The 26,985-nt window shown below is 49.7% G+C and overlaps 2 protein-coding genes across 11 annotated transcripts in view; both read left to right on the forward strand.

Moving 5' to 3' along the window:
- Positions 1-26,985, forward strand: part of ERC1 (ELKS/RAB6-interacting/CAST family member 1) — a 512,836-nt gene that overhangs the window by 82,190 nt on the left and 403,661 nt on the right. The window lies entirely within an intron of this gene.
- LOC149525618 (uncharacterized) lies at positions 1,402-12,514 on the forward strand. The gene is given in 2 exon segments (XM_089782326.1): positions 1,402-10,162; positions 10,164-12,514. Coding segments are annotated over 2 exon segments (3,072 nt in total). The 5' UTR covers positions 1,402-7,868; the 3' UTR covers positions 10,942-12,514.

Genomic DNA, 26,985 nt, shown 5'->3' on the forward strand with positions numbered 1-26,985 from the left:
TGACCCACACATTAATTTATGTAAAAAATAATTCTATGGGTGATCTTCCTGTCCCTGCTTCATAGCCTTAATCTCTGCTAATTCATGCTTGTATACCTTTCATTCCTTTTCTTGTATTTTACTGTTGTTTTTCACCCTTTCACCACTATGTGGACAGCATTTTCCATGCTGGAGAGGCTGTAGGTTAAAAAATAATCTGATGGTGTTTGTTCCCTCAATTAAAGCCTCTCAATGGTTTCTCTTGTTTGCTCCTGGTTTCACCCTCTTTCCCCCCCTACCTCCCCACAGGTCTCATCTGTCTTGACTCTCCACATGAAGATGTGAAAGTTCACAATCACTGGGAATGTAACATTTGTTCAGTTTTTTTAAATTAAAAGCAACCATATACCTGTATTTAGGGGAGAGCTAAGAGAAGTTTTGGCAGTATTAATAGATGATCTGTTACCAGATTTGCCCAATACTCTGGGTTATGCTCATTTATCAGGGTTACTCTTATGGCACTGGGGAAAGCTTAATCCAGTGGTCCCCAACCATTTGAGGTTGCCGGGCGCCAGGTGGCATGGCCGTTTGCCCGCCAGGCGCCAGAGGGCGGGGACACTTGCACGCCCGGGGCGCCCCCCCCGTAGCCGCACGCCTGGGGGCGCCCCCTCCAAGCGCTGCGCGCCCGGGGCCGTCGCTCTCCCTCCCCCCTCCAAGCGCTGCGCGCCCGGGGCCAACGCACCCCCCCCCAAGCGCCGCGCGCCCCGGGCCGGCGCTCCCCCCATTCGCCATGCGCCCAGAGCGCGGGCGGCCAATCTACGGCGCTCCCGGGGCCAGCGCTCACCGTGCGCCATGAGCCCGGGGCCGGCTCGGGCACCATGCATGCGCCACGTGCCCAGGGTCAGGCCAGCCCCGAGCACTTGGCGGGCGCACACAAATGCCCCTGCAGGCACCATGACTCCCGCGGGCACCGTGTTGGGGACCACTGGCTTAACCATTCTATCAGTGTGCTGTTTGTGCTTACTTGTGCTCTCTTAGGGTATGTCTACACTACCACCCTAGTTCGAACTAGGGTGGTAATGTATGCAGTCGGAGTTGCAAATGAAGCCTGGGATTTGAATTTCCCAGGCTTCATTTGCATATTGCCGGGCGCCGCCATTTTTAAATGTCTGCTAGTGCGGACTCCGTGCCGCGCGGCTACACACGGCACAGACTAGGTAGTTCGGACTAGGCTTCCTATTCCGAACTACCGTTACTCCTCGTTCCTCGTTCCATGAGGAGTAACAGTAGTTCGGAATAGGAAGCCTAGTTCGAACTACCTAGTCCGTGCCGTGTGTAGCCGCGCGGCACGGAGTCCGCACTAGCAGACATTTAATAATGGCGGCGCCCGGCAATATGCAAATGAAGCCTGGGAAATTCAAATCCCGGGCTTCATTTGCATCTCCGATTGCATACATTACCACCCTAGTTCGAACTAGGGTGGTAGTGTAGACATACCCATATGGAGCTGAATTCTCCCTGCTGCCAATTCCCCCTCCCACTGGAGCTCTCCTGCAGGAACTAGATTCCTCAGGATGGGGTTCTTCCCACCTTAGTAACACACACAGACGCTCACACCCACTACCAGAGCACGTCTGAGAGGACTGGGTAATCAGCACTCACAAGCTGACCCCCTTGTATGTCCCTGGACTCAGCTGGCTGGGTTTAACGCAATGCCACACTGCACCCTCATGTGCCTTTGGACTCAGTGGGCTGGATTAAACAGCACTTTAAGCTGCCACCCTCATACGCCCCCAGGTTCAGCACCGCCTATCCCCACTTTCACACCACAGTCATTCATTGGTAAACCACACGATGAGCAAACCCCACAGGATTTTGGGCACTACAGGGATCTTTAGCTTGGGTACAAGAAGCGTTGTTGCAGAGCGAATGGGGAAGCCAAAACAACACCCCTTAAGGAAGAGTGAGCAAAAGAGAAAGAAAGAGAGAGAAGCAACCAGCTTAACAATGAAAGTTATTTATTTCTGAGTAGTGAATAGATATAAAAAAGTTACAATATTAAATCTAACAGTTACAATGTTAAATCTAAATTAAAACTGATTACAAATGTTAGGTAACCATATAACAGTTTACATAGGACAGGGTCAGGAAGCTATGCTTAGAGAGATAGTTGATGGGAGGGAGAGAGAGAGACCTCACCACTCCACGGAGCTTGCACTAATTGGGGTTCCCAGATGATGACGGTAGCCGGGGGTACAGAGGGCAGGAGACAAGCAGAACAGAGCCCCCAGCACGATCAGACAGGAGATGAAGAAGTCTCAATGGAACTGATGCAGTTTAAGTCCAGGTATCGGAACAGTTTTTCTTGGGGCAAAGATACGAGTTTTTATAGAGATAGTTCAAAGAGAAAGAGGAGAGACAATAGAGACTGATCACCCCTGGTTATGGGTGATGTTCCTTGAACGAGCTCACAATGAAGCTAGGCAGTTTCAGTATTTTAGATGTCAATAGGATCATTACTAGAATTGGTCTGATAATGACTAATTTGGGTGTGAGCAGGCCTGGGTTCATTAGCATCTGGAGCAGAGATTTCCCATCAGGCAGTGCTTCTCTGCTTTCGGTGTCCCATAGTTCACTGCAGTTCCTGCCTTGGAAGAGCTGCTCTCCATTCTGTATGCTAATGAAATGTCCCTCTGTTTCATCTTTAATGCAAATGAGGCTGGGGTGTTTCCTTAATTGTATCCCATTGTCTGAAGCAGTTTAAATGTGTCTTCCCCAGCCTTTTCATTGCTTTGTCTTTGATTCTAGCAGAGGCTTGAGGGAGGGGGATGGTTTTCCATGAATGTCACTCCCTGGCTCCCCAAGAGCACAAAGCTGACAGTTGACCATGTTCTGGTTCCCCAAGAATCACAGAGCTGGTGGGTAACAGATCGCTCTGCAGTTTCCATGGAAACAGTTGACTTGCTGTGAAGGGTTTTTGATATACACATTAGTCGCCTCAGATGCACAGCCAAAAAAGATTTAAATGAACACTGTGGCAAACATTTATAAGAAAACAAAACAATATTTAGATCACGATTGTACATTGTGGACAAGCATTCTTCAAATCATTCACAACCAATTATAGTGACGTGTAGGCTACCAATCTTACAAATAGTACTTACTTTTCTTAGAGTAATACATAACAATCTGCAATGTGAGTCCCTTAGTCAGTGTCATTAAATGTATTATCACTTTATTTCCCCTATTACCTGCAGATAATGTAATCATTAACTCTCAAAATGCTGCATTTCCCTACCAGTAGTACATATATACATAGGCCCAACAAAGGCAAACTTTTCCAAAAAATTGAGTTTGCAGAATTCTTCAAGTGCTTTTTCATGTGCATTCCAATCTGATACCAATCACCTAGCACACACATGCACAGTAGCTGGAAAATTCTCTCTCTAGCAGCTAGCCTTAGGGTCAGCCTTGGTACCCCCTGGAGTGGCACTGAGATGGCAACCTATATAGGGCGCCGCCTTATAGCCAAATAGGCCCAGTCACTTCCTGTCCCTGTCAGAAAGGGTGGACTATGGGTGGTATCGGTACCCTGTTGTGTGTATAATAGTGACAGCTAAGGAGTTTGGAAAAGGAAGGGAAAAAATCCATGTCTTTAGCAGTGATGTAATATTTCTTGTTCTCCTACTTACAAGTTGGTGGGATGAATGGTGAGATCTGCCAGAACACATTGACCAGGATAAGAAAGGCCTCATTGACAGGCTGACTAGTTTTGCTGACAAAGAGGTGTACAGGATGTGGAACAGCTTTAAATTCTTCCAGAGGAATCTGGAGAGTATTGGCTATTGTGCAAAACACCTGCTGACAGCCTTTAAAATAGTCTCCTGAATTGGGGTGGAGGTATGATAGCCTCAGCTGGGGAAAAAGAGGAGAAATAGTGGTGGTGTAACCTTCACCTCTGTGTCTCTCTCTCATCTGCTAACAGGAGTGGATCAAGCTCTGGGGGTAAGGAGACTAACAAAGATGGCAAACGTAGGTGTGTCTGGCTTTTTTTTTTTTTTATGGAATAGTTTGGAAACTCATGTATATTGCCCATGGATCCAAGTATAGCCAATGTGAAGAGAGTAGCATTTGACATTGCATCCAACAGTGGTCTGTACCAAGACTCTCAGTAACTTGCATGTTGTGGGTAGCAAGAACATGATGTCTTTTGTGCATGTTAGGGCAGGATGGGGTCATCGTTCTCTTCTTCACTGGGAAAGGGTGGTACGACCCTGCAGAAGTGAAAGGAGAAATGTAGAGACTCTGGACATGAGGATGTGGGATCAAGTCTGAGAAGTGGCATGCCATATATCCTCAAGTCCTTGGGGTTTCTGAACTTTTGGGGTAGAGGGATAAGAATCATTGGCACCACAAGTTGCAGTGGTGCTGAGGGAGAGGTGCATTCTCTGAAACTACCAGCAGATGGAGCCAAGGACATACTTGTTGCTAAAGGCTTGCCTCGGTGCCAAGGGTGCAGTTGCAGGAAGCCCTTTCGGTGCCAAGAGCTTATTCATTGTCATACGCCAATGCCAATAAAGCTACCAGTTCCAATTATTTCATTGGTGTCATGAAGCCCAAAATTGAGTTAGTTGGGAGTAGTTGGCACTGGTTTTGAAGGTCTCATTCAGCATTTCCTGTGCCAAGTGATGGTGCCATTGCCTGTAGGCCCGACTGTTCGGGGTCTTTAGACCTCTCTTTAGCTGTAGTACCAGAGCTACTCAGACAGACCCTGAAGCTATATCTAATCCCTGAAGATGTAAAGGCTACTAACAGTGTTCTGGCATGCAGTTCCTCAGTGTGGGAGAGAAGATTTCCTCTTTGAAGGATATGGCGAATGAGGGTCAGTGGACAACCTAACAGAGCATGGGATCTGTGTGGGGGAAGTGTTCAGACCAGGGTCTGAAGCGGTTGCAATGGTTTCTCCATGAGGAGAAGTCTCAGTTGAATGTCTTGGTCCCTTCAGATTGGCAGTCAGATTGTGACAATGGGTGCACTTCTGTGTAAATTGTCCCTCTCCCCAGCAGTGTATGCACTGTGGAGAACTGTTATTTATCGGGAAGGCTTCCTGACTGGAACTTTTAAAGCTGGGTGAGCCAGGCATAAGTGTGAGGGAGAAAGCTTCTCAATTGGGAAGGTCAGGAAGTGGGAAAACAATCTTAAGCTATGAACTAACAGAGAGGATAAGAGAGAGGATTTTTTTAAACCACTGGGAGGATTGTAAAGGAAAGAAATAATTACTAAAATTACCCTAAGCTAACAACTAAGCCATTGTTTAATGGCTCAGAGGATAAATGGCTCTGCTCCAGATTCCAGTTTAGATCAATGATGTTTGAGAAGGAACATTTGGGGGAACGAGGTTGGACTGCACAGCACAATATATAGATGGTGCTTGTGGCACAGCAGCCACTGTGTCTATCCGTATAGGTTCTTCTTCGAGTGCTTGCTCATGTCCATTCTGATTAGGTGTACGCGCGCCGCGTGCACGGATTCCGGAGCTTTTTTTCCCTTAGCAGTATCCATAGGGCCAGCAGGGAGCCCCCTGGAGTGGCGCCGGTATACTGGTGCATATATACCCCTGCTGGCCCCTCCACCCCCTCAGTTCCTTCTTACCGCCCCGTGACGGTAGCTGGAGCATGCTTTCAGGCACCGCCCTGAGACCGACAAGGCACCGAGGCACAGATCGCAGTCCCCGGTGCCGAGGGCCTCCAAGAGCTCGAGGGGACGCTTGGCGGAGAGGAGTGCCCAGAAGGTGCGCCCTAAGGAAGGGCACCTTTCTTCTAAGGCCTCCAAAAAGAGGTGCAGCCCAGACAAGGGCAAGAGCCCGGGGCAGTCCGCGGGGATAGGAGAGGTCAGTCGGCCCTCCACCCCAGAAACCTTTGAGGCTGCCCGGGACCTCATTCAAATGGCCGCGGATGAAGGAGAGAGCCCGGTGCTGCAGGAGCGGACCGCGCTGGCGTCGGCCTCGAGCGCCCCCCAGCAGGTTATAGCCAGGTCGTGGGACCCTCTGGGAGAAGGGCAGGCCTCGACCCAGCAGCAGCTCTTCCCGGTGCCGGGTAGAGCACCGGCACTGGAGCCGGGACGAACGCAAGCACGAACCCCGGGCCCCTTCCTGGCAGCACCAGCGGCACTAGGAGCGAGCGCGCTTGCGGCGCCGGGGGCACCGGTGCAGGGTCCGGTGCCGCAGACGGGCCCTTGGGCGGTGCAGGGCCCCGCACCGTACTATACGCCGACCGCGGTGCCACAGCCGGCGCCCCACACGACACCGACGCTGATGCCCCTCCTGGCACCGATCCCTGCTCACACCTTGGGAGCACCAACCCAGCAGCAGGCCACAGTACCGCAGCACATGGCGGCACCGGTGGGTTACTTACCGGCCTATCAGATGCAGCTGGGCACAGTACCGCTACAGCAAGGACCTCCACTTATGCCCCCACCGGCACCGCGTACGGTGCACAGAGGCAAGCCATCGGCCATGGCAGCACAGTGAAAGGTGCAGGCTTCATCGGCCCCTCCCTGGTCGGCATCAGAGTACTCTTCGGAGTCTGAGGCCGAATCGGTGGCATCGGCCAGGTCATCGTACAGGTCACGACCCCGTCATAGGTCTCGCTCATCGGTCAGATCATCTCACCGGGAACCAGTGGACCAGCAGCAGTGGCAGGGGCAACCTCAGTGGTCATTCTGGACGCCCTGGGCGTACCACCAGGCCCAGGGGCCACCCCCTACGGTGCCGGTGGCGGGGTCATCCCGTAGGAGCAGCACCCCATCTGCCACCCCTTTGACAGCCCCTCCGCCTGGAGACAGCTCGTCCATGGTGGTGATGCCAAGACCTCCGGTAATCGGTCAAGGGCAGGAGGCTATGTCCCAGACGGGCTCAGTCTATATGGACATCTCTGCCCAGGGGGAACCAGGGGCACAGCTCGGCAAGTAGGAGGCAGTCCCCTCGAGGGAGTTCTCATCATCTTCGCCGGACGAGGCCCTGGCCGACCCCGCGCCCCAGCCCCCGTCAATGGACTCCAGGGCGCACCAGGAGTTGCTCCAAAGGCTGGCGGTCAACCTTGCGGTCCAGCACAAGGAGGTTCATGAGGACCAAGATCCTATGGTGGACATCATAGCGGCAGCGGGCCCTGGCCGAGTGGCGCTCCCACTGAATAAAACGGTGGACAAACTGTCCAAAACTCTGTGGCAGACGCCGGCTTCTATTGCGCCGACCCAAAAGGGGGTCGAGAGAAGGTACTATGTACCCCAGGCAGGGCACGAGCATCTTTTTAACCACCCGGCACCGGGATCCATAGTGGTACAGGCCGCAGGGCAGAAGGAGCGCCAAGGGCCCCCAGGTCCTACACCGAAGGTGAAGGAGCCTAAGAAATTGGACCTGCTTGGCCGGAAGGCCTACGCCACGGGGGGCCTCCAGCTACGTATAGCTAACCCGCAACTAATGCTGGGGCGTTATGCTTTTAACATGTGGACATCAATGCAGAAATTTGTCAGCCAGCTTCCCCCTGAATCCCGCCAGGAGTTCGGGGCCCTGACGGAAGAGGGGAGGGCAGTGGCGCGTACCTCTCTCCAGGCGGCCTTGGACGCGGCTGATTCGGCAGCCCGCACTATGGCCACAGGGGTGGTCATGAGGCGTAGTGTGTGGTTGCAGGTGTCTGGCATCCCACCCGAGGTGCAGACCACTATTCAGGACCTGCCTTTTGAGGGGCTGCGATTGTTTTCAGAGCAGACTGATTCCAAGCTTCATAGCTTGAAAGACTCAAGAGCGACGTTGAAGTCGCTAGGGATACATACCCCGGCACCTCAGAGGCGCTCCTTCCAGGCTAGACCCTACCGCAGACGGGGGCAAAACAATGATAGGGGCCGTAACAATAGCCTCCCTGACATCTTTAGAGGCAGGCATAGGGGCCCTCGGTCAGACTCCGAGAGAGGCTCAGGACTGTCACCCGGTCACCAAACTAAGCCTTCATTTTGAAGGTACGCCAGAGAGCAGAGTACCAGTCGCACCTATCTGTCCACTCTTTGGGGACTGTCTTTTCCTCTTTTACCAGGAATGGATAAAGATCACGTCGGACTGTTGGGTCCTGGACCTGGTAAAGCAGGGATATACTATCCCCTTCCTTTCCCACCCTGCCTCCCACCCTCCCTCCCCTTCCCTTTTCAGGGACCCTTCTCACGAAACACTCCTTCGGCAGGAGGTGTCCAGCATGTTGACGCTAGGGGCCATAGAAGGAGTGCCCCCAGACATGAAGGGAAAGGGTTTCTACTCCCACTACTTCCTAGTACCCAAGGCGAAAGGGGGCATGCGTCCCATATTAGACCTCCGAAACCTGAACACCTTTATAAGGAAAGCAAAGTTCAGGATGGTGACGCTAGCTTGCATCATCCCATCGCTCAAAAAGGGGGACTGGTACGCTGCTCTCGATTTGAAGGATGCGTACTTCCATATTTCAATTTTTCCAAGTCACAGAAAATTTCGACGGTTCGCGGTGGGACAGGACCACTTCCAGTTTACGGTCCTCCCATTTGGACTGTGTACAGCCCCGAGAGTCTTTACCAAATGTATGACGGTGGTAACTGCGTTTCTGCGGCGGCACAGGGTCCAAGTGTTTCCATATCTGGATGATTGGCTCATAAGGGGCAAGACTCGAGAACAGGTATTGGATCATGTCTCACGGGCAAGGGCTTTGTTCGAGAGCCTCGGCCTCCTCATAAACGATGCTAAATCATTGCTAGATCCCACGCCAGTCATAGACTTTGTGGGGGCCCATCTGGACTCGCCTTTGGGCAAAGCGTCTCTTCCGAGAGACAGATTCATGGCTATTCACTCGCAGGTAATGGGGCTGCAGGAGTTCCCTACTATGACGGCGAGGACCTGTATGAGGCTCCTAGGCCACATGGCGGTGTGTGCTTATGTGGTCCAACACGCCAGGCTGCGCATGCGCCCATTGCAGGGGTGGCTCAGGGTAGCGCACAACCCCTTGAGGTCGCCGCTACATGTGGTAGTGACTATCCCTCAGGACATTCTTCGTTCACTGGACTGGTGGAAGGACGAGGGCACGGTGTGTGCGGGGGTCCGATTCACCAAACCGTCCCCGTCAGTGCAGCTGGTCACAGACGCTTCGGACGTGGGTTGGGGCGCTCACCTGGGCAACCTCAGAACGCAAGGTACATGGTCAACAGAGGAGGCTCACCGCCATATAAATATCAAGGAACTGTGGGCGGTCAGGTTGGCCTGCAGAGAGTTCCTTCCCCACCTGCAGAACAGCGTGGTGGCGGTGTTGACAGACAACACTACTGCCATGTTTTATATCAACAAGCAGGGAGGGGCGCGTTCCTCTCCCCTGTGTCGGGAAGCCCTCGATCTATGGGAACTGTGTATAGCCCACGGTATTTACCTGGAGGCATCTCACCTCCCGGGAACCAGGAACAGGCTAGCGGACAGGCTCAGCTGCTCGATCCAGGCACACGAGTGGATGCTAAGTTGGGACGTACTCCACGGGGTCTTCCAAAGGTGGGGGGTCTCCCTACCTGGACCTATTTGCCAATCTGAGCAACGCCAAGTGCAGGGAATACTGTTCGTACATGGGACACAGTCTGGGCTCTTGGGGCGATGCACTGCAGATCAGCTGGCCCGGGGGCCTACTCTATGCCTTCCCCCCGTTCCCTCTGATCCACGACACACTCCTCAGAGTGCAGAGATTCAGGGCCCAGATCATCCTGATAACGCCAGTGTGGCCTCGGCAGTACTGGTTCACCACCCTGCTGGATCTGACTGTGGAGGGCCCGCTCAGGCTACCCCTCGTGCCGGATCTAATCACTCAGAGCTGCGAGGCTGGGGTAGCATTCCACCTGAGCCTACCATCTCTGCACCTAGCAGTGTGGCTCCTCAGTGGCTCTCAGTGACGGAGCGGGCTTGCTGTAGAGCAGTCCAGGAGGTCCTCCTAGAAAGCAGAAAGCCGTCCACTAGGGCCTTTTACGAGGCTAAGGGGAAGTGGTTTACCTCGTGGCTGGAGGGCAAGACGCTCGCTCCGGGTGAAGGGGCAGTCCCGACTGTTTTGGAATACCTTCTCCACCTGCGAAAACAGGGCCTGGCCACAGCCTCCCTAAGGGTACATCTGGCGGCCATAGCGGCTTTCCACACCGGGGGGTCAAAGGTCTATCTTTGCCAATCCCTTGGTTAAAAGATTTCTGAAGGTAATTGACAGAATGATGCCATACGAGAGACCTCCGGTCCCGACTTGGGACCTTAACCTGGTCCTGACTGCCCTTATGAAGCCCCCGTTCGAGCCTCTGGCTTCATGCTCTTTGAAGCACCTGTCCTATAAGGTAGCTTTCCTCGTGGCCATCACCTCGGCCAGGAGGGTGTCAGAGCTTAGGGCCCTCACCTCAGAACCACCCTACACGGTGTTTTTTAAAGATAAGGTGAGGTTGCGTCCACACCCGGGGTTCCTTCCCAAGGTTGTCTCGCACTTCCATATGTCCCAGGATATTTACCTGCCAGTGTTTTACCCCAAGCCACACGCGTCGCCCAGGGAACAGGCTTTGCACTGCCTGGATGTTAGGAGGGCGTTGGCTTTTTATATAGATAGGACACGAAAGTTCCGTAAGTCAATTCAATTGTTTATTTCAGTGGCGGAAAGAATGTGTGGGCAGCCAGTCTCGGCGCAGCGTATATCCTCGTGGATTACTTCCTGCATTCAGCTGTGTTACGAGGGCGTGGGTAGATCACCGCCGCGCTTAACAGCACATTCCACGAGAGCCCAGGCAACGTCGACGGCGTTCCTGGCCTGCGTGCCAATCCTGGAAATCTGCAGGGCAGCAACCTGGTCATCAGTGCACACCTTTGCGGAGCATTATGCAATTACGCAACTGGCCAGGGAGGATGCTGCCGTCGGGAGGGCAGATCTGTGCTCTGCAGAATGATAATGGAGTAGTTAGTCACCTTCCAATCCCGCCTCCGGAGGGGGGACACGGCTAGGGACTCACCTAATCAGAATGGACATGAGCAAGCACTCGAAGAAGAAGAAGAGGTCACTTACCTCATAACTGTAGTTCTTCGAGATGTGTTGCTCATGTCCATTCTGCATCCCACCCACCTCCCCGTGTCGGAAGGAGCTGGCAAGAAGGAACTGAGGGGGTGGAGGGGCCAGCAGGGGTATATATGCACCGGTATACCGGCGCCACTCCAGGGGGCTCCCTGCTGGCCCTATGGATACTGCTAAGGGGAAAAAAAGCTCCAGAATCCGTGCATGCGGCGTGCGTACACCTAATCAGAATGGACATGAGCAACACATCTCGAAGAACTACAGTTACGAGGTAAGTAACCTCTTCTTTTCATTCGAGCATGCTGCTATGCTTTACAAATATTAATGAATTAAGATAGATATGCCTCATCCGAGTGAATTGGGTAAATATTACTCTTCCCATCATACAGACAGGGAGTCAACAAAAAGGAGAGTTTAATGACTTGATTATACAATGTATCATGGGTGAGCCAGATTTCTTTGATCCTTATAGAAAAATGGGGAAGCAAAGACATTTGTGGGTGAGGTGCTCCTCTTCCCAGGCAGCCCAGCAGTGTCTGTTCGAATGCAGGGAGCAGGGATGTAAATCATTGTATGGGGAAGGAGGGAGACTGGTCGCCTGTGCGTGGGATGTAGTAATTGCTGCCAATGTGTGGGAGAGGCCTGGGTGTTGAGAGAGATTGCTCCTGTAGTTCACCAGGGGTAGGTCGTCTTGTTGTTTGGAAGTAGGTGTGAGGCAAGCTCTGTCCCCTCAGGCAAAGCAGAAATGTATCAGCCTGCATGTGTAGTTGTTAATGTTCCCGTTTATTAACTAGGGAGCTGAGCCCCTATTCGCTATGCTCACCAACCCTGTTTCTCCTTGCCACTGGGAACGCCAGGCTGTGTCTGCACCAGCCCTGGCGCCTTCCCCCACCTGCCCTGAACTGTGCCATCCCGGGCCGCTTCTCTCTCCCCGACTCCGACACCACACCAGCTCAGCTCCCTCTCCCTCTCCACCTCCTCCCCCCGGCTGTGCCAGCCCAGTCACTGCATGGAATAATCCCCTGCTCCTAGCCGAGGCTGTGCCAGGCCTGGTCTTCTCTCCCTGGCTTCTCCCTACCGCGAGCATCAGGGAGTAGGGGAGGGAAGAGTCCATGCAGTCCATGCCTCTCCCAGTACTGGGGTGGGAAAGTGCTGTGCTTCTCTCACCCTCGCCCCCTCCTGGAGCACTGAGGCTAGGGGAGGGAAAGGGCCATGTGGCTCATGGCTCCGGCCCCCCCCCCGGAGCTCCAGGGAAGGCCACCTGACTCATGGCTGCTGCCCCATCCCCCGGAGCTCTGGGGAAGGACTTATGGCTGCTGCCCCACCTCCCGGAGCACTGGGAACACCTCGCTGGGAGGGGCTGGGCTGCGTCACGCTGGCCCTGCTTTCCCCCGGCCTCTGAAAAGGGGAGGCTAGAGGAGGGCCTGGCCGTGAGCAGCCCCAGCCCTGCACGTATGTCCTGAGAAGGGCCAGGGTGGGGAGTGGGTGGGGCTTTTTCCTGTGGGACGCAGATTGATGTAATGTTGTCACTGCTGTCCCACAGGAAAAACTTTTTTAATATATAGATTGTTCCCTTTCTTAGTGAATTCCCCCAGGAGCATAAAACATTTGTAAAAGTTTTAAAGGTCCCTCACATTGCCAGAGAGCTGTAAAGGAGCCTTATTGTCAATGATAGTAAGGGAATCCTCATTCTTCCTTTTTTCCTGTTCCAGAGGGCATGGGCAGTGGGTGAAGTTACTGGTTGGGGGAAATAAGTTCCCCAGCCTGTGGCCCCTGCCCATACTCCACCCCTGCTTTGCCCAGGTCCTGTCTCCCTCCCCACGGTTTCCCTTTTCTGTTCCCTCCCCATATCTGCTCACCCCTTCTAGCCAAATCCCTGAACCCAAATATAGCAAATTATATTGGTGGGGAGGGAACCCCCTCTTCTAAAATTTCTTTCTAAAGAAAAATGGAGCATGTTTTTCACTGCATGTCAGATTGTGAAGACTGGACATGCAGAAGGTATGAATTAAAAACACTGACTTTGGGAATAAAAAATGTCACATTTTTTTTCATATATTTTGAAATTAATTGAAGATTTATGTGCGAAAATTTGGTAAGTAAGGGCAAGTCAGTTGTTCCATTGAATACAATATTAAATATTATGGAATACATGATACAGCTCATCTCTGTTTTACATTTTTTAATCAGTATTTCTAAGCTGATTTTATATTTTAAAGGTACTCTTTACGCCTTCATAAAGTAATAATTCCAGATTACTACACATTTAAACATACTGAAACAAAGACATATTAAATTAATCACAGCAGTTTAGTGTGTTTGTAACAAAGTTCATTGCCTTTAGACAAAGGGGATACTAATTTATTTTTTGTGATCTCCATAACAGTAGACATGCATATGAAATTTCATCATGTTTGTTGAAAATATTTTCCCACAGATTTTAGGCAGAACAAAGGATTTTCTATCTTACGAACATACTGATTTTGATAGAAGGTTCTTGTCAAACTAGTTAATCAAATAGTCAGAAGTAAAAAAAAGGGAAATTAATTTGTCCAGTTATCTGGAAGGAAAAGGTGGTTGTGCCTTTAAGGTCTCTATTCAGTAGAAGATATTAAGGAGAGCAGAGATGAACAGGAAACCTTTGGAAGCAAATTTTTGTACTTTAGTAATTAAAATGTGTATTTTATATAAGGGTGGTCTTTTGAATATTTTCTTTAAAAAGATTATACGTCTGAAGATCCAAGTATTTAAGGCGAAAGCTGAATACAGGCAGTCCCCGGGTTACGTACAAGATAGGGACTATAGGTTTGTTCTTAAATTGAATTTGTATGTAAGTCGGAACTGGCTCCAGATTCAGCTGCTGCCACTGAAACTGACCACGGGCTGACTACAGGAAGCCGGAGGCAGAGTTGCTCTGCCCCCAGCTTCCTGGAATCAGCCTGATCAGTTTCAACAGCTGCTGAATCTGGAGCCTGGGACAGAACAGCTGGGGCGCTGCCCGGTAGGTTCCCACAGGACCAATCCGGCAGCACCCCAGCTGCTCTAACCGAGGCATCCTGCAACAAAAGCCTGGTCTTCTGGGGGGGGGGGGTGGTGCCCTAGCTGCGCCCCCTCCCCCCCAGCAGACCAGGGAGACCCGAGCAAAGCCGCAGAGGCGGAGGGACCCCGCCGCCCGTGTGGCTTTGCTCCTTTGCCCCCGAGCAAAGCCGCCCAGGCGGCGGGATGCCGCCTGTGTGGCTTTGCTCCTGTTCCCCTGGTCTGCTGGGGGGGTCCAGCAAAGCCGCTGGTCCCCCCCAGCAGACCAGGGGGACAGGAGCAAAGCCACCCAGGCGGCGGGGGTCCCGCTGCCTGGGCGGCTTTGCTCCCGGGGAAACGAGCAAAGCTGCCCAGGCGGCGGCTTTGCTCGGGTATCCCTGGTCTGCTGGGGGGGTCCAGCGGCTTTGCTGGACCCCCCCAGCAGACCAGGGAGACCGGGAGAAGCTTTTCTCGCCCTGGAGGACACGGGTGGCGACCCGCCGTCCGTGAGCTCCGGGGCGAGAAAAGCCCCGTTCGTAAGTCGGATCCGCGTAAGTCGGGGACTGCTTGTACTCAGATTGTGCATCTAAAAATCCATGCAAGGAGTTTTTAATCTTCAGCAACAAACTGTTGAAATATTTAAAGCAAATGTTAAACCATTACAGTTATGCACAACTATTTTTTGTCAGTAAGTTCAGAAACTGACAGTATGTACTTCTGGATTGGCACATGCCTGTTAAATGGCTTCATTGCCACTTAATGGCTCTTTCACAGTTGAAATGTGATAATAGGTCTGGAAAACTTTTTACTTTTATGTTAATAGATCCACTGGAGGAAAAACTCACAATAGGGCTAGGAAGAGGGGTATGGTTGAGCGCCAGAACCCAGAAGAGTCATTGCCTTTACTTGCTTCATACCTGCCACTTATGGCTGAGGGCAAACAAAAATGTGATCAGTCAGTCAATATCAAGGGACTGTGCCCCCTGCTTGTGAGGTTCACCAATACCAAGCTCTTTGGTGGCTTCCATAGCCAGAGAGAGTGAGAGCTATGCTCACCAACCTCCCTCTCTCTGGGGGTCGGTGTCTTTCAAGTAGGAAATAAGAGATCCTCCGGAAAAGGCTTTATTTTCCGGAGAATCACGTCTAGACTGGCGCTTTTCTCCGGCATTTTCCCCAAGCCGGAAAAAAGTGGCAGCCATGTAAATGCAGATGCCGCGGGGGACATTTAAATCCCCCGCGGAATTTGCAATTCCGAAGTGCTACATTAGCATCCCTTTTCCGGATAGGGGTGCCAATGTAGACACAGCCATGTTGTGTAAGTGCAGTCTTAAGGGTTTTTCTTCAGAGTTTACAGACAATTGAATTGATGTCTTACAGTCAGCAGTAAAATGACTTGGCTGAGAAAGAGGGAGTACATCTGCTTTTTAGGCATGTTAAGAAGCAGGTATTTGACTAATCATGTAGTTGATAACAGTTTATCAACTATACAATTAGTTGATAAGGGAAGGCGCTCATACTGGGTGCGGGAGCTACCCCCACTGCAGCACTGCAGTTTAAAAGTAGTAAGAGCAAGGCTGCCTGCCCGCCCAGCTCTTAATACATTTAAACTGCAGAGCCGCAGCAGGGGCAGGTCCCGGACCTGGTGTGAGCTGGGACTGAGCCTTGCCATGGACAGAGGCTGGTCTGTGCAATGCTGCCATGAAGCAGCCTCCGCCTGTGGTGAGCCAGGGGTCGCTGCAAGCAGAGGTTGCTTTGTGGCAGTCTCCCCTGCCCCACCCCTCCCACGATTTTGCCTCTGATAGAGGTAGCAGCATGGCTGGGAGGGAGGAGGCAAGTGGCACTATGGAATTAGTGCTGGGGGAGACAAGGCTGAAGAGCCATGGGTTATTGGGCAAGGGACCCGGTTTGGGTTGCCCAACTACTCTGGAGCCATTTGTGTATACATGCCTCTAAGGTCAGGGCTCTTCGCACCTTAAAAGGTCTACAGCCGACTCCTGTGAACGTTATGGAGTCCAAACCCCTGATGGCACAGACGCTCTCTGAAGCTTCCCTGGCACCAAGAAAGCAGATGCCTCCAACCGTGCCGCTGACACAGCATGTGCTTCAGGAAATGACAAATGCTCCCCACGAGGCAAGCTACACGCTAAGACCTCTTGGAGGCAGTAGAGTATTGTCAATCCCCTGAGACAAAACAGCACTTTCCACCTCCCTGTAGACATAGCTCAGATTCTTTAGGGCTCACCCTTTGTCACCAGCATCATGATCAGTCCCTTGTCCCTGCTGTCTCATTGTGGATTGCCAAGAAGGAAGCATCAGCCTCTGTGCTACCTACACCTTTTGCCCTCCCACCATTCACCCTCTCAGCACAGATCTTGATTGTCGCGAGAATCACAGGTCCGATGATAAATACCCAAGGGGGGAAGGACAGAACCAGGTGGACAGTTTTATCAAATAAAAAATATTTATTTATGACAGTGGTGAATTTATAGTATTCTAAGATTTTTAATAGACCGTGTTAATAATGAGTTTACAGTATTTATTGTATTTAGTCTATGATTTCTAGTTAAACATGTCAGAGATATAAGGATGGGAACGGCAAGGGGAATAGTCTCTAATCTTAAAATATCCAGCTACACTAATTAAATAACAGTGATAACTACAAACTCTATGTACTACCCAAAAACAAGTACAACACTAAGCTTATACAACAAGAAAAAAATCAAATCTTACATACCAACTTACACAGCACATGGAACATTTCACAGATATTGGTTCCGTTGCGAAGGCCTTGGTTACGCCCGAGAGTCGGGGGAGGTGGCTGGTCGGTTATCAGGCCGGCAGCGCTTTGAAGTATACGAGAAGGCACACACACGGTGGTACGTGTGTTGCAAAGACCTCTTAGAGCGAACTGTGCGATGGGTATTTATCCCCAAATCTGCACATCGCTTTCCCGTGCTTGCATATTACCATATATGGCCCAATGGTCACCAAGTGGGGGGTCTGTGTCCCAGGGGTAGGGCCAAAACTGTGCAGGTTTCATGCGACCAGGTAAGCCCTGCAGTTCTCACGCCAAGGTGACGGGTGGGAGATTCTGAGGCTATTTTCCTCTTTTCGCACCTTCCCTTTTTCTAAAGGCAATGGTATGCAGGAAGGGTTTCTCAAGGAGTACTACAGCCCACTATAGCAAGAGCGGCCTGGCCAAACTTTTTTACTGGGGGAGCAGTTTCTTTTCTCTAACATTGATCACCTGCCCAATGGGAGCATTCACTATTATGTCACCACTCCGCCCAATACCCATCTTCTCTCTCCTGGCACTGGAGGCAGCAGTCAGAAGGCAGACTCTGCACTGACTGTGCTAGAAAGGGCCTGCAGCAGGTGGAGGACTATTCCAGCAGGGCCAGGAGCTGGTGGCAGCCTCAGCCTCAGGACTGGGATCCTACTTAGTTGGTTAACCGGTTAAACATTGGGTTGATCTAAATGTTTAATCAGTTAACTGATTGATCAGGATTTTACATACCTGTTGTCCAGTATTTGCTCAAAGGATTTCATTGTGTATCATAGTTTACGTCTGCCACTGCTATGAGCTGGCCAAAGTGGTAATAGTAAAGGTGCACTCAGCTAGAGTGCAAGTGTCATCAGTAGGCTTTCTGGCTCAGGTGCCAGTCCAAGAGATTTGTAGAGCTACTACTTGGTTGTCTTGCCACATATTTATGTTCTATTACTAATTTACCCAGCAGCCCGGGAACAGTGCTGGCTTGTTAGTTGTCATCTGTAGCTATAGGATTTCAGGGCAGAGCAGGAACAGTCTATTTGGAAAGTGCATATCAAATGGCAATTGCTGCTGTGTACAAATAGCTGTAAGTTAGAACGAATACTTTTCACATCTAGCACTAATACTGCTCCTTATTGAGGCTATTTACATGCTAGGTGATACATTTTGAATTTCAAATATTTTTGACATTTTTTTTTATCAGAAAACATGTGGTTAGAATTTGCCACCCCTTGAATGTCCCATTGCACATAAGGAACACTTCACCACAACTCTAATTTAGACACTACATTGTTACTAAACTATATTATTGCTTATCTTAATAATTAGCCTTAGTAATTATATTGGTATTTTCCTTCCAAGGGAAGTGAAGCTTCCTTGTCTACCTACTTGGCATAATTTACATGCCATACACAGCTTTCTAGTGTCTGCTGTCTGTCTGCAAGTGGCCCTTTAATAAAAATGGACCAAACATCAGAGCAAGAATGCAGTTCTTCTCATAATTCTTCTAAATATGTATATGAACCTTTCCTGGCTAATCAAATAGGATTTTGGTTTTTGAAAGTACATTTTGTTCGTAAAATACCTAATACATGATAAATTGACATAGCTTTTAAAGCCTTGGTTACTAAGAGAAAAGCCATATCTGTTTTCAACTGGTTATTAAAAATCCTCTGAGTTGATGCATGATAGATCTCATTAACCATATGTTACTTTGAAATTACATGAAACAGAAATTTGATAATGGAGTCTTGAGTCTAGCAAACAATGGTAGGAAAAAATCCACAATGGCTGGAAGTTGAAGTTAGACAAGTTCAGAATAGAAATAAGATGCACATTTTAACAGTGAGGGTAGTTAACTGTTCGAAATACCTACCAAGGGATCCAGCAATTGAAAATTTTAAAACAAGTTTATATTTTTTTCCTAAAAAATACGCTCTAGCACGGGGATGAGCAGAAGGGCCTCCGCAGGCCAAGTGGGTGGATCCAGTCCGTGGAGGCCCTGCTGCTCCCCCGCCCCCAGGCCAATTAGGATCTGGGAGCGGGGGCAGCATGCAAAGTTTCCTCTGCCCTGACAGTAACATGCAGCGCTGGGAAGCGCCAGGCACTCCTGACAGGGCTGGAGGAGGCTTCACACGCTCCCTCACCCCCAGGCGAATCAGGGCCCGGGAGTGGGGGAGCATGCAAAGTTTCCCCTGCTCTGTCCCTACCCTGTGAGCAGTGCACAGTGCTTAAAAGCGCAACACGCTCCTGGCAGGGCTGGAGGAGCGCACAAAGTTTCCTCCACCCTGGCCCTGACCTGTGAGGAGCATGGTGCACTTAGAAGTGCCGCATGCTCCTGGCAGGGCAAGAGAAGACTTCACGCGCTCCCCGGCCTCTAGGCCCTGATTGGCCTGGGGGCGGGAGAGCGCACGAAGCCTCTTCCCACCTTGTCAGGAGTACATGGCACTTTTAAGTGCAGTGCAGGGCAGGGACAGAGCTGGAGGAAATTTCGCACGCTCCTCCGCCCCCAGGCCCTGATTGGGCTGGGGGCGGGGGAGCATGGGAAGCCTCCTCCCAGCCAGGGGCGTGGACACCTATGGGAAAGGAGGGTGCAGGGGGAAAAAGGCTGTCCCCCACTCCCACACCATGATTGTATTCCAGCTCTGCCCCTTCTGCTCGAGGCCCCACCCCTTCCGGTGCATCCTGGGGCCACTTCAATCATTTCTGAAGTGGCCCCTGGCAAAAAATTACTGCCCACCCCTGCTCTAGCACAACCAAAATTATTGGACTTCAATCAATAATTAATTCTGGGAAGACCTATGAACTCTTATGTAGGAAGTCAGATTAGATTGGGGTGGGCAATAATTTTTTAGGGGGGGGGGGCACTCCAAGAATTTGGGAAGTGGTCAAGGGCTGTACTCTTCCATGATATTAACGGAGGAGCGGGGTCTGAGATGGAGGTTGGGTGCAGAAAGGAGCTTGTGGTAAGGGATTGGGGTATAGGAGAGTATGTGGGGTCTGTGAGGGAGTTTGGGGGAGAGAGATAGTTGTAACTTGGAACAGGGGACTAGGGTGCAAAAGGGAGTGCAGGGGTTTGGGTTAGACCTTGGGCAGGAGGGGTGTGTGACCTGGGGCAAGGGACTAGGGTGCAGGGCTTTGAGCTGTGACCTAGGGCAAGAGGGGGTTGTGAGCTGGGGTAGGGGATTGGGCTGCAGGATCTGGGTGGGAATATGGGTGCAGGAGGGCAGATGGTTTGGTTTGTGACCTAGGACAGGAGGGGCTGTGACCTGGGACAGGGTATTGGGGTGCAGGATCTGGGAGAAGATATAGGTGCGGGGAGGAGAAGATGACAGAGGGTTTGAGTTATGCTGGTGGGGTGCCGAGAGTTGGGGTGCCAGAGGCAGGCTCTGTCCAGGCGTCGTCTTAGGAAGACTCCCTGCCTGCCCTGATCCTGCACAGGAAAGTCTGAAGGGTGGGGTGGGGGAGGGGGGCAGAGTGCTTCGCAAGCTGCCTGTTGACAACAGGCAGCTCCCATTGGCTGGAAACTGGCCAATGGGATTGTGATGGTGTGGGAGCATCAAGTGAAGCTGCTCTCTCCTCCCTCAAGGCACTTAGCTGTTCAAACAGAGCCCCTCAGCAGCTGCTTTTCTTTGTGGCATATGTGGGGCAGGTAGGGAGCTTTTCTGAGGCTCCCTGCTGCATCCACAGGCCAGATTTGGTGGCTTGATGAGCTGGAATGGGGCCTGCATGCTGTATTTTGCCCAAACCTGGACTAGATGATCATAATACTCCCATCTGGCCTTAATCTCTGACTTTATTCATAAATCACTATATGGAAAACCTCAGTACAAAATTTATTCCATTCAGAACACAGTTTTCTTACATTTATTTTTAGTTAGTGGAATTAACATTTTGTGAGAGGTATGATTAGGAATTAGTACAAAGCTATTCTGTTTTATTTTAGTAGGTATGTGTAGTACAGTAACGGTTTATTTTTCATCTCTGTGAATATTGTATGTCCCTGAACTGGAGATTTAGTTTATCAGGAACTACAGCCATTTTATTCCTGAATGAGAGCATCCACAAGGGGATTTGCCATACTTGATTATGAACCTGGACTTTGTAGCTATACTTGATTTACCTGAACTTTCCTGAGTATCAATGTGTAAACAAGTCCTTTGAGACTTGTGAGGCTCTGAGATTTACACATCTCACCTAACTTGCATCTGTCTGGATTTCAGTAAAGAATTTGACATACCTCATGGGCAGGGCTTGACAAGCGGTGGCGAGCCCTGCTTGCCAGCCGCATGGTTTGGCACGCTGCGCATGCGCAGATTGCGCTGCGGCGCCGTGCTGGCTTAAAATCTACTCACCCCGGGTGAGTAGATTGACTAATTTGTCGAGTGCTGCTCATGGGATATTATTAATGAAGATGGACAAAATGGGATTAATACAGGAATTGGTATGTGGGTTAAGGATGAAATTAAACTGGAACAAATTCAGAGGTTGTCAAGCTGTTCCCCACTCTGGCACAACAAATACAGAAGTGTGGGCCCTCAAGAGCACTCCACAACCTTGCCTCTATAGGGTCTGGTACAAATCCCCCTCCTCCCCCCAAAATCCTAATACTCAGATTTTGAGGAATCCGTTGCCACTACCCAAGTAATTCCAAGAAAACCAGGGAAGAGATCACTTGGGAAATCTTCTCCCTAAGGTAAAACTCTCCCTCTGCCCCAACCTCTGTTTTACTTGGAGTTGGGAAAAACAAGAGGGAATTCACAGACAATGGTCTCTACCCTTGTAACTAGGCACTGAGTCCTAAGGACACAACAATCAACCAATCCCAGTTAATTAGAAAATAAAACAATCCTTTATTACAAAACAAAATTACAGTTGCAAGCATATTAAAGTGGCTAGATGGGAAGAGCCACCAGTTGATATAGATATTCAGGGAAATCCCCTGGGCTAGAACTTAGTTACAAAGAAAAAAACAAGCACAATTAACAGCTCAGACATTATTTCCAAATCCCCAAACAAGGAAAACAACAAATCCTGATGGACTACCTAAACTTTTCCCTATTTACACGTTTTAAGAAGTTTATTCTTGGAGAGAGAAGTATCTCCCATCTCCCTCAGTCTTGGAAGAAACTGCTTTGCCTCTCAAACACAGAAGAGAGAGAAACACTCCTCTGTTCCTGTTTGAAATTCCTATCTGCATTGTTATTGGCTGACTACTCGATACCTGGCTAGGTACAGGAGGCATTAGTTAACCCCTTAGTCACCAGGTGCTGGTCAGCACTCCTGAATATGGCAGAGTGTACCACCAGAATAAGGGGAATGGAGAACCTGTCTTAAGAGAGAAGACTGAGAGACCTTGGCTTATGTTTAGCCTTCGCAACATGAAGGATAAAAAAGGCTATGATTGCAGTCTCTAAATACATCAGAGGGGTAAATACCATGGAAGCACAAGAGCTATTTAAGATAAAGGACCAAGTTGACATAAATGGGTGTAATCTGAACATGACTAAATATAGGCTAGAAAATTAAAAGAAGGTTTCTATCCATCAAAGGAGCGAGGGTCTGTGTCACCTGCCTGGTCAAACCTAGGGACTTGTGGGACGGTGTATTCTCCTTGTGAGTAACAGGAGCACCCCGTCCTGAGCTTACTCTAGCCCCGTTTTACCTACAGGTGTGAGGCTGCACACACAATTGGGCCAGGGCCTTCGGCATGGCAGCTCGCTCCTGACTGGGGCCATATCTGCGTGCCTCTTGCCCATGAGGCCCTTCAGGTGTCCAGCCCCCAGTCTTTCTGACAATCAGCAGTAAAGTTTGTCCTAAACAGATTCCAAATCCCGGGGCTGCAGCCAAGCTAGTCCATCCTCGTCTGCATGCCCCCGAAAGTACTATGGGTTTTTCTTCGATCACGGGACAGAGTTGGGGGACCTGGGCCCTCACTCTCAGCCGGGTCCTGGCCCAGGACCCTAAGGATAGTGGTTCCTCCCACTACCCAGGTGGTGGGGGGAAAACCGCATCTCACCAACCCTCATGGTGTGTACTCCCTATCTTGGGCCTCTTCCTACCCGTCCTAAATGCTTCTGTGACGCCGTTCTCCCAGCGGGCCTGCCACGGGTCTTACCCACCAGAGCCGACGTCGTCTACTCTGTGGCAGTGGTCCGATGCTGTCAGGATCAGCTCCCGTTGTCCAGGACTCATCAGCTTGCTTGCCTGCTGGGGAGTCTCCTAGGCTGGCTGACTGGCTCAGTCTCCACCAATCCAGCCGGGAATGGGCTAGCACCGGAACCGCCCATGGTGGCTGCTTTCCCTTGAGGTGTTGTTGGGTTGCTTCTGGCCCAGGGTCCGGATAGAAGGCCACCTGGCCTCCACTTCTGACCCGGGTGGCCTCACCTCTGACCACCTCCCCTCCAATTGCTTGTGGGCCCTTACTGTCTCATGTTGCTCTGGCTCAGGGCTTCCCACAGCAACTTCCTGTGCCTCTCGGCATTCTCCCCTGCCCTCTGCTACCTCCACGCTGGTCTGCTGCCACGGCTGCAGTGCCAATTCGCTCCTCCCCGCTTGTTGGCTGCATTGTTCCAACCTTTAATGTTGCCGCGTAGCTGCCAGAGCATACTCGGTAGCGCCTGAGGATGCTTGGCAGCTTGCCCCAGAGCACGGAAACCTCCTCTCGTTGGGCTCAGGATGGGCTCGCCCTGTAACAGTGTAGAACAGTTTTTTCTTCTAGGAGTGGTGGGGCAAATAGCCTAAATATAGTTTTAAGATGGCGCTTGATGAATTTTTATGTACAGTATTATATGATGCAGTATGCTGAGCATATCCTTTACATTCCTCTTTTAATACAATGTTAGATACTTTAGATGAGCTACTTCCATCTATATAATCATGGTTTTCTTAAGGTTTTATGAGAATAGGCCAATTCTTAAATTCTTCAAAACTATTAACCACAGAATTCTATCAAACACTTTGAGAGAGAGATAATTTGGATCCTCCTGCTCTCCTACAGTAAAGCTGAAGCAAAATGGTAGTCATGGAAGTATTTTGTGATTCAACATTTTATTTTATTCCTGACGATGATTTTTTTTTAAATTGATCTTTATTCACCCTGGTAGTTGCATATGAGGCATCTGTTCAGTATTTCTTTCTATCTTTATCTTGGTGTATGGTCCTTTGTCTTCTTTACTGGGTACCATCCAAATTCTGATAGTATATGAAATTATACATTTACATTACTGTTTTGTGGTCTTGTCCACGGTAGCATCTGATTGCATCACAGGCATTTAATGAATTCATCTTTATAAGGTCTGTAAAGGTAAGAGCATTATCTTTATTTTATAGATGAGGTGACTAAGACAACTAGAAAATGAGTACTAGGGATGTGAATGACTAGTTGAGTAGTTACCTATCCAATAAGAAAATGCTTATTGTCAGGGCTTGACGAACGGTGGCAAAAGCCGCTTGCCAGCCCCGCACTGTGCATGTGCAAGACCTGCATTGCGCATGCGCGTGCCGCAAATGAACGGGGCGCCCTGCTGAAATCTACTCGCCACAAGCGAGTAGATTAAATACTTTGTCGAGCCCTGCTTATTGGATAGTCACAGTAGTCGACTAGTTGTTCCCCCCACCGTGCTGTGTCTTATCAGAAAGAGGCAGAAAGGGTGGGGGAGAGAAGAGGGTGCTTCAAAGTGGCAGCACCGTGTGCAGCCCAGGGCCAGCTGGGGAGTCCCCAGGATGCTTGTGGTGTTTCAAAGTGGCAGACTCCACTGGGAGACTCCCCTACTGACCCTGGGCTCCATGCTGCGCTGCTTTGAAATGCCGCGTTGAGCCTGATGCTGACCCCGGGCTCCATGCAGTGCTGTTGCTTTGAAACACCACGGGGAGCACGAAGCCAGCAGGGAACTTCCCCTGCAGCACTTTTGCCTTTGAAGTGTAACAGCCCTGAAGTGTAGCAATTAATCGAAATGTAACATCCCTAGTGAGTAACCTGATGGCACACAGTGAAAAGGGCAGGGCCAGGATTAGAATTCAAAGCTTCCAGTCATGGACTCATTACACAAGATCACACTGCCTTACTAGGAGATGTACTGAGTATTCAGACCTCCATTTATTTTAATTGTAGTTGTCAGTGCTCAACACTTCTGCAATTTAGGCCTCAAGTGTCTCAAACAGGACAATCAGAAAATAAGAAACACAGAATTCATCATCATCGTCGTCCTTCATGCCCACTGGCGTATATGGCAGCAACAAAGGTCCTCCACTTCAGTCTGTCTCTAGCCAGCCTCTCAATAGTGCCCCAAGTGTAATTCATGCTCTTCATTTTTACTTCAGTGGCTTGGTGCCATGTTGTTTTGGGTCGTCCTTGTTTCCGCTTCCCTTCAGGGGTCCCGTGCGCAGCAATCTTTGTGATAGAGCTTCCATCTTTCTTGAACACATGCCCAATCCATCTCCAGCATCTTTTCATAATGATGATAGCCATGTCATCTTGTTTACACTGTACAAGCAGGTTCTGATTAGAAATTATGCTTGGCCAAAATATACGGAGGATCCTCCGAAGACTTCTGGTGTGAAAAGTCAACAATTTATTGAGGTTGTACTCTGTCATCCACCAGCATTCTGATCCATATAATAGTGTTGATAAAACAAAGCTGTGATAAAACTTCAGTTTGGTATGGATGCTGTACTGTGATAACCTCCATACAGCATTCAGACTCATTAAGACATTTCTGGCTTTACTGAGTCTGCTCTGGATATCACTTCTGACACCTCTGTCTTGACTGATAATAGTACCCAAGTATGTAAAGCTCGCTGTGATAGGTAGATCGTGGCCATCGATCTTAACTGATGCTGGTGCCTCAATATTTAGGGTCATGACTTCTGTCTTCTTCTGTCTAACTCTTAGTCTGACCTATTTTCCGAAGGTGCAGAGTCGATTTGTCTACTCTTGTATATGACAATGCGTATGGGAGAGCAGCATAAGATCATCAGCAAAATCAAGGTCCTCTAATATGGAGAAGACAGTCCATTTGATGCCTGTTGGCTCATCTTCTATTGTATGCTGCATAACCCAGTCTATGACTAAGTTAAAGAGCATCAGAGACATGATATATCCCTGCCTTAGTCCAATCTTAACTTTGAAGCGTAGATCATTGTTCCCCACGCTGCATGTGAAATGGTTATAAAAGCTCTTAATTAGCTGTACTACTTGTTGTGGTATTCCAAATGCTCTCAGAATACACCAAAGACTATCCCTATAAATGCTGTCAAAGGCTTTTTCGAAAACAATAATGTTAATGAACAACTGGCTCTGCCATTCAGTGCATTGCTCAATGATGTTAGTACAAAAATGATGTTGCACAGTACACACCTGCTTCCTTTATGAAAGCCGGCACACAATTTAAGTGGCCACCAATCAAGATTTTGGCTTATGAGTTGCCCAGTGTTATATAGAAAGTCAGTGGTAAAGGTAGGGTTAGAATAGATTTCTCTGGTGTGTCATTCACTTCCCTTTACTGTAAATTGCAGTTTCCTAGTATTATCAGTGCAATACAAATCATGACTCTTCAACACAGCAGCACATACTTCTGCTACTTGAGCATGAGGACTTAGCCTTCTCCTGCTGACTAACAGTTATCTTCTGCGATCTAGTCATTGGAAATAGTTTGTGATCAGCAGATCAGCATTCCCCTTTCACAGACTGCATATGCAATGACAAAGATAGGGCATTTTCTTTCTGAGAGGCAATGTGGCTAAGACCACGCTGTTTGGATTTGATATATTGAAGAGCTGAGCTCTGTTCTCTACCGATGTAACCTCTCAATAGGATATAAGTCATTGCTTAATAAAGGTTGTGCAAGGATACAAAATTAAGTCAGTAGAACTAAATATTAGAATTCACAATCTCCTAATCCTCTGTTGCTTAATTATTATTTATTTTCTCTGATCAATAGTTTCTTGCTGTACCCCTGAAGGGTATGAGAGATAAGGTTCTACTGTCATCTATGGTGTCTTTGAGCCCAGCCCGTCTGTCTCTCCATTGCTGCAACAAAGGCAGTTGGATTGAGTCTCTGTTCCCGGGTTTCCACTGCTGTTTCAATGCTGCAGTTTGGGCAAGAGATCAAAATTAAGCATTGATACCATAATCCA

The sequence above is a fragment of the Pelodiscus sinensis genome, chromosome 1 (assembly GCF_052426305.1).
Source record: "Pelodiscus sinensis isolate ZL-2025 chromosome 1, ASM5242630v1, whole genome shotgun sequence".
Taxonomy (NCBI): Eukaryota; Metazoa; Chordata; order Testudines; family Trionychidae; genus Pelodiscus; species Pelodiscus sinensis.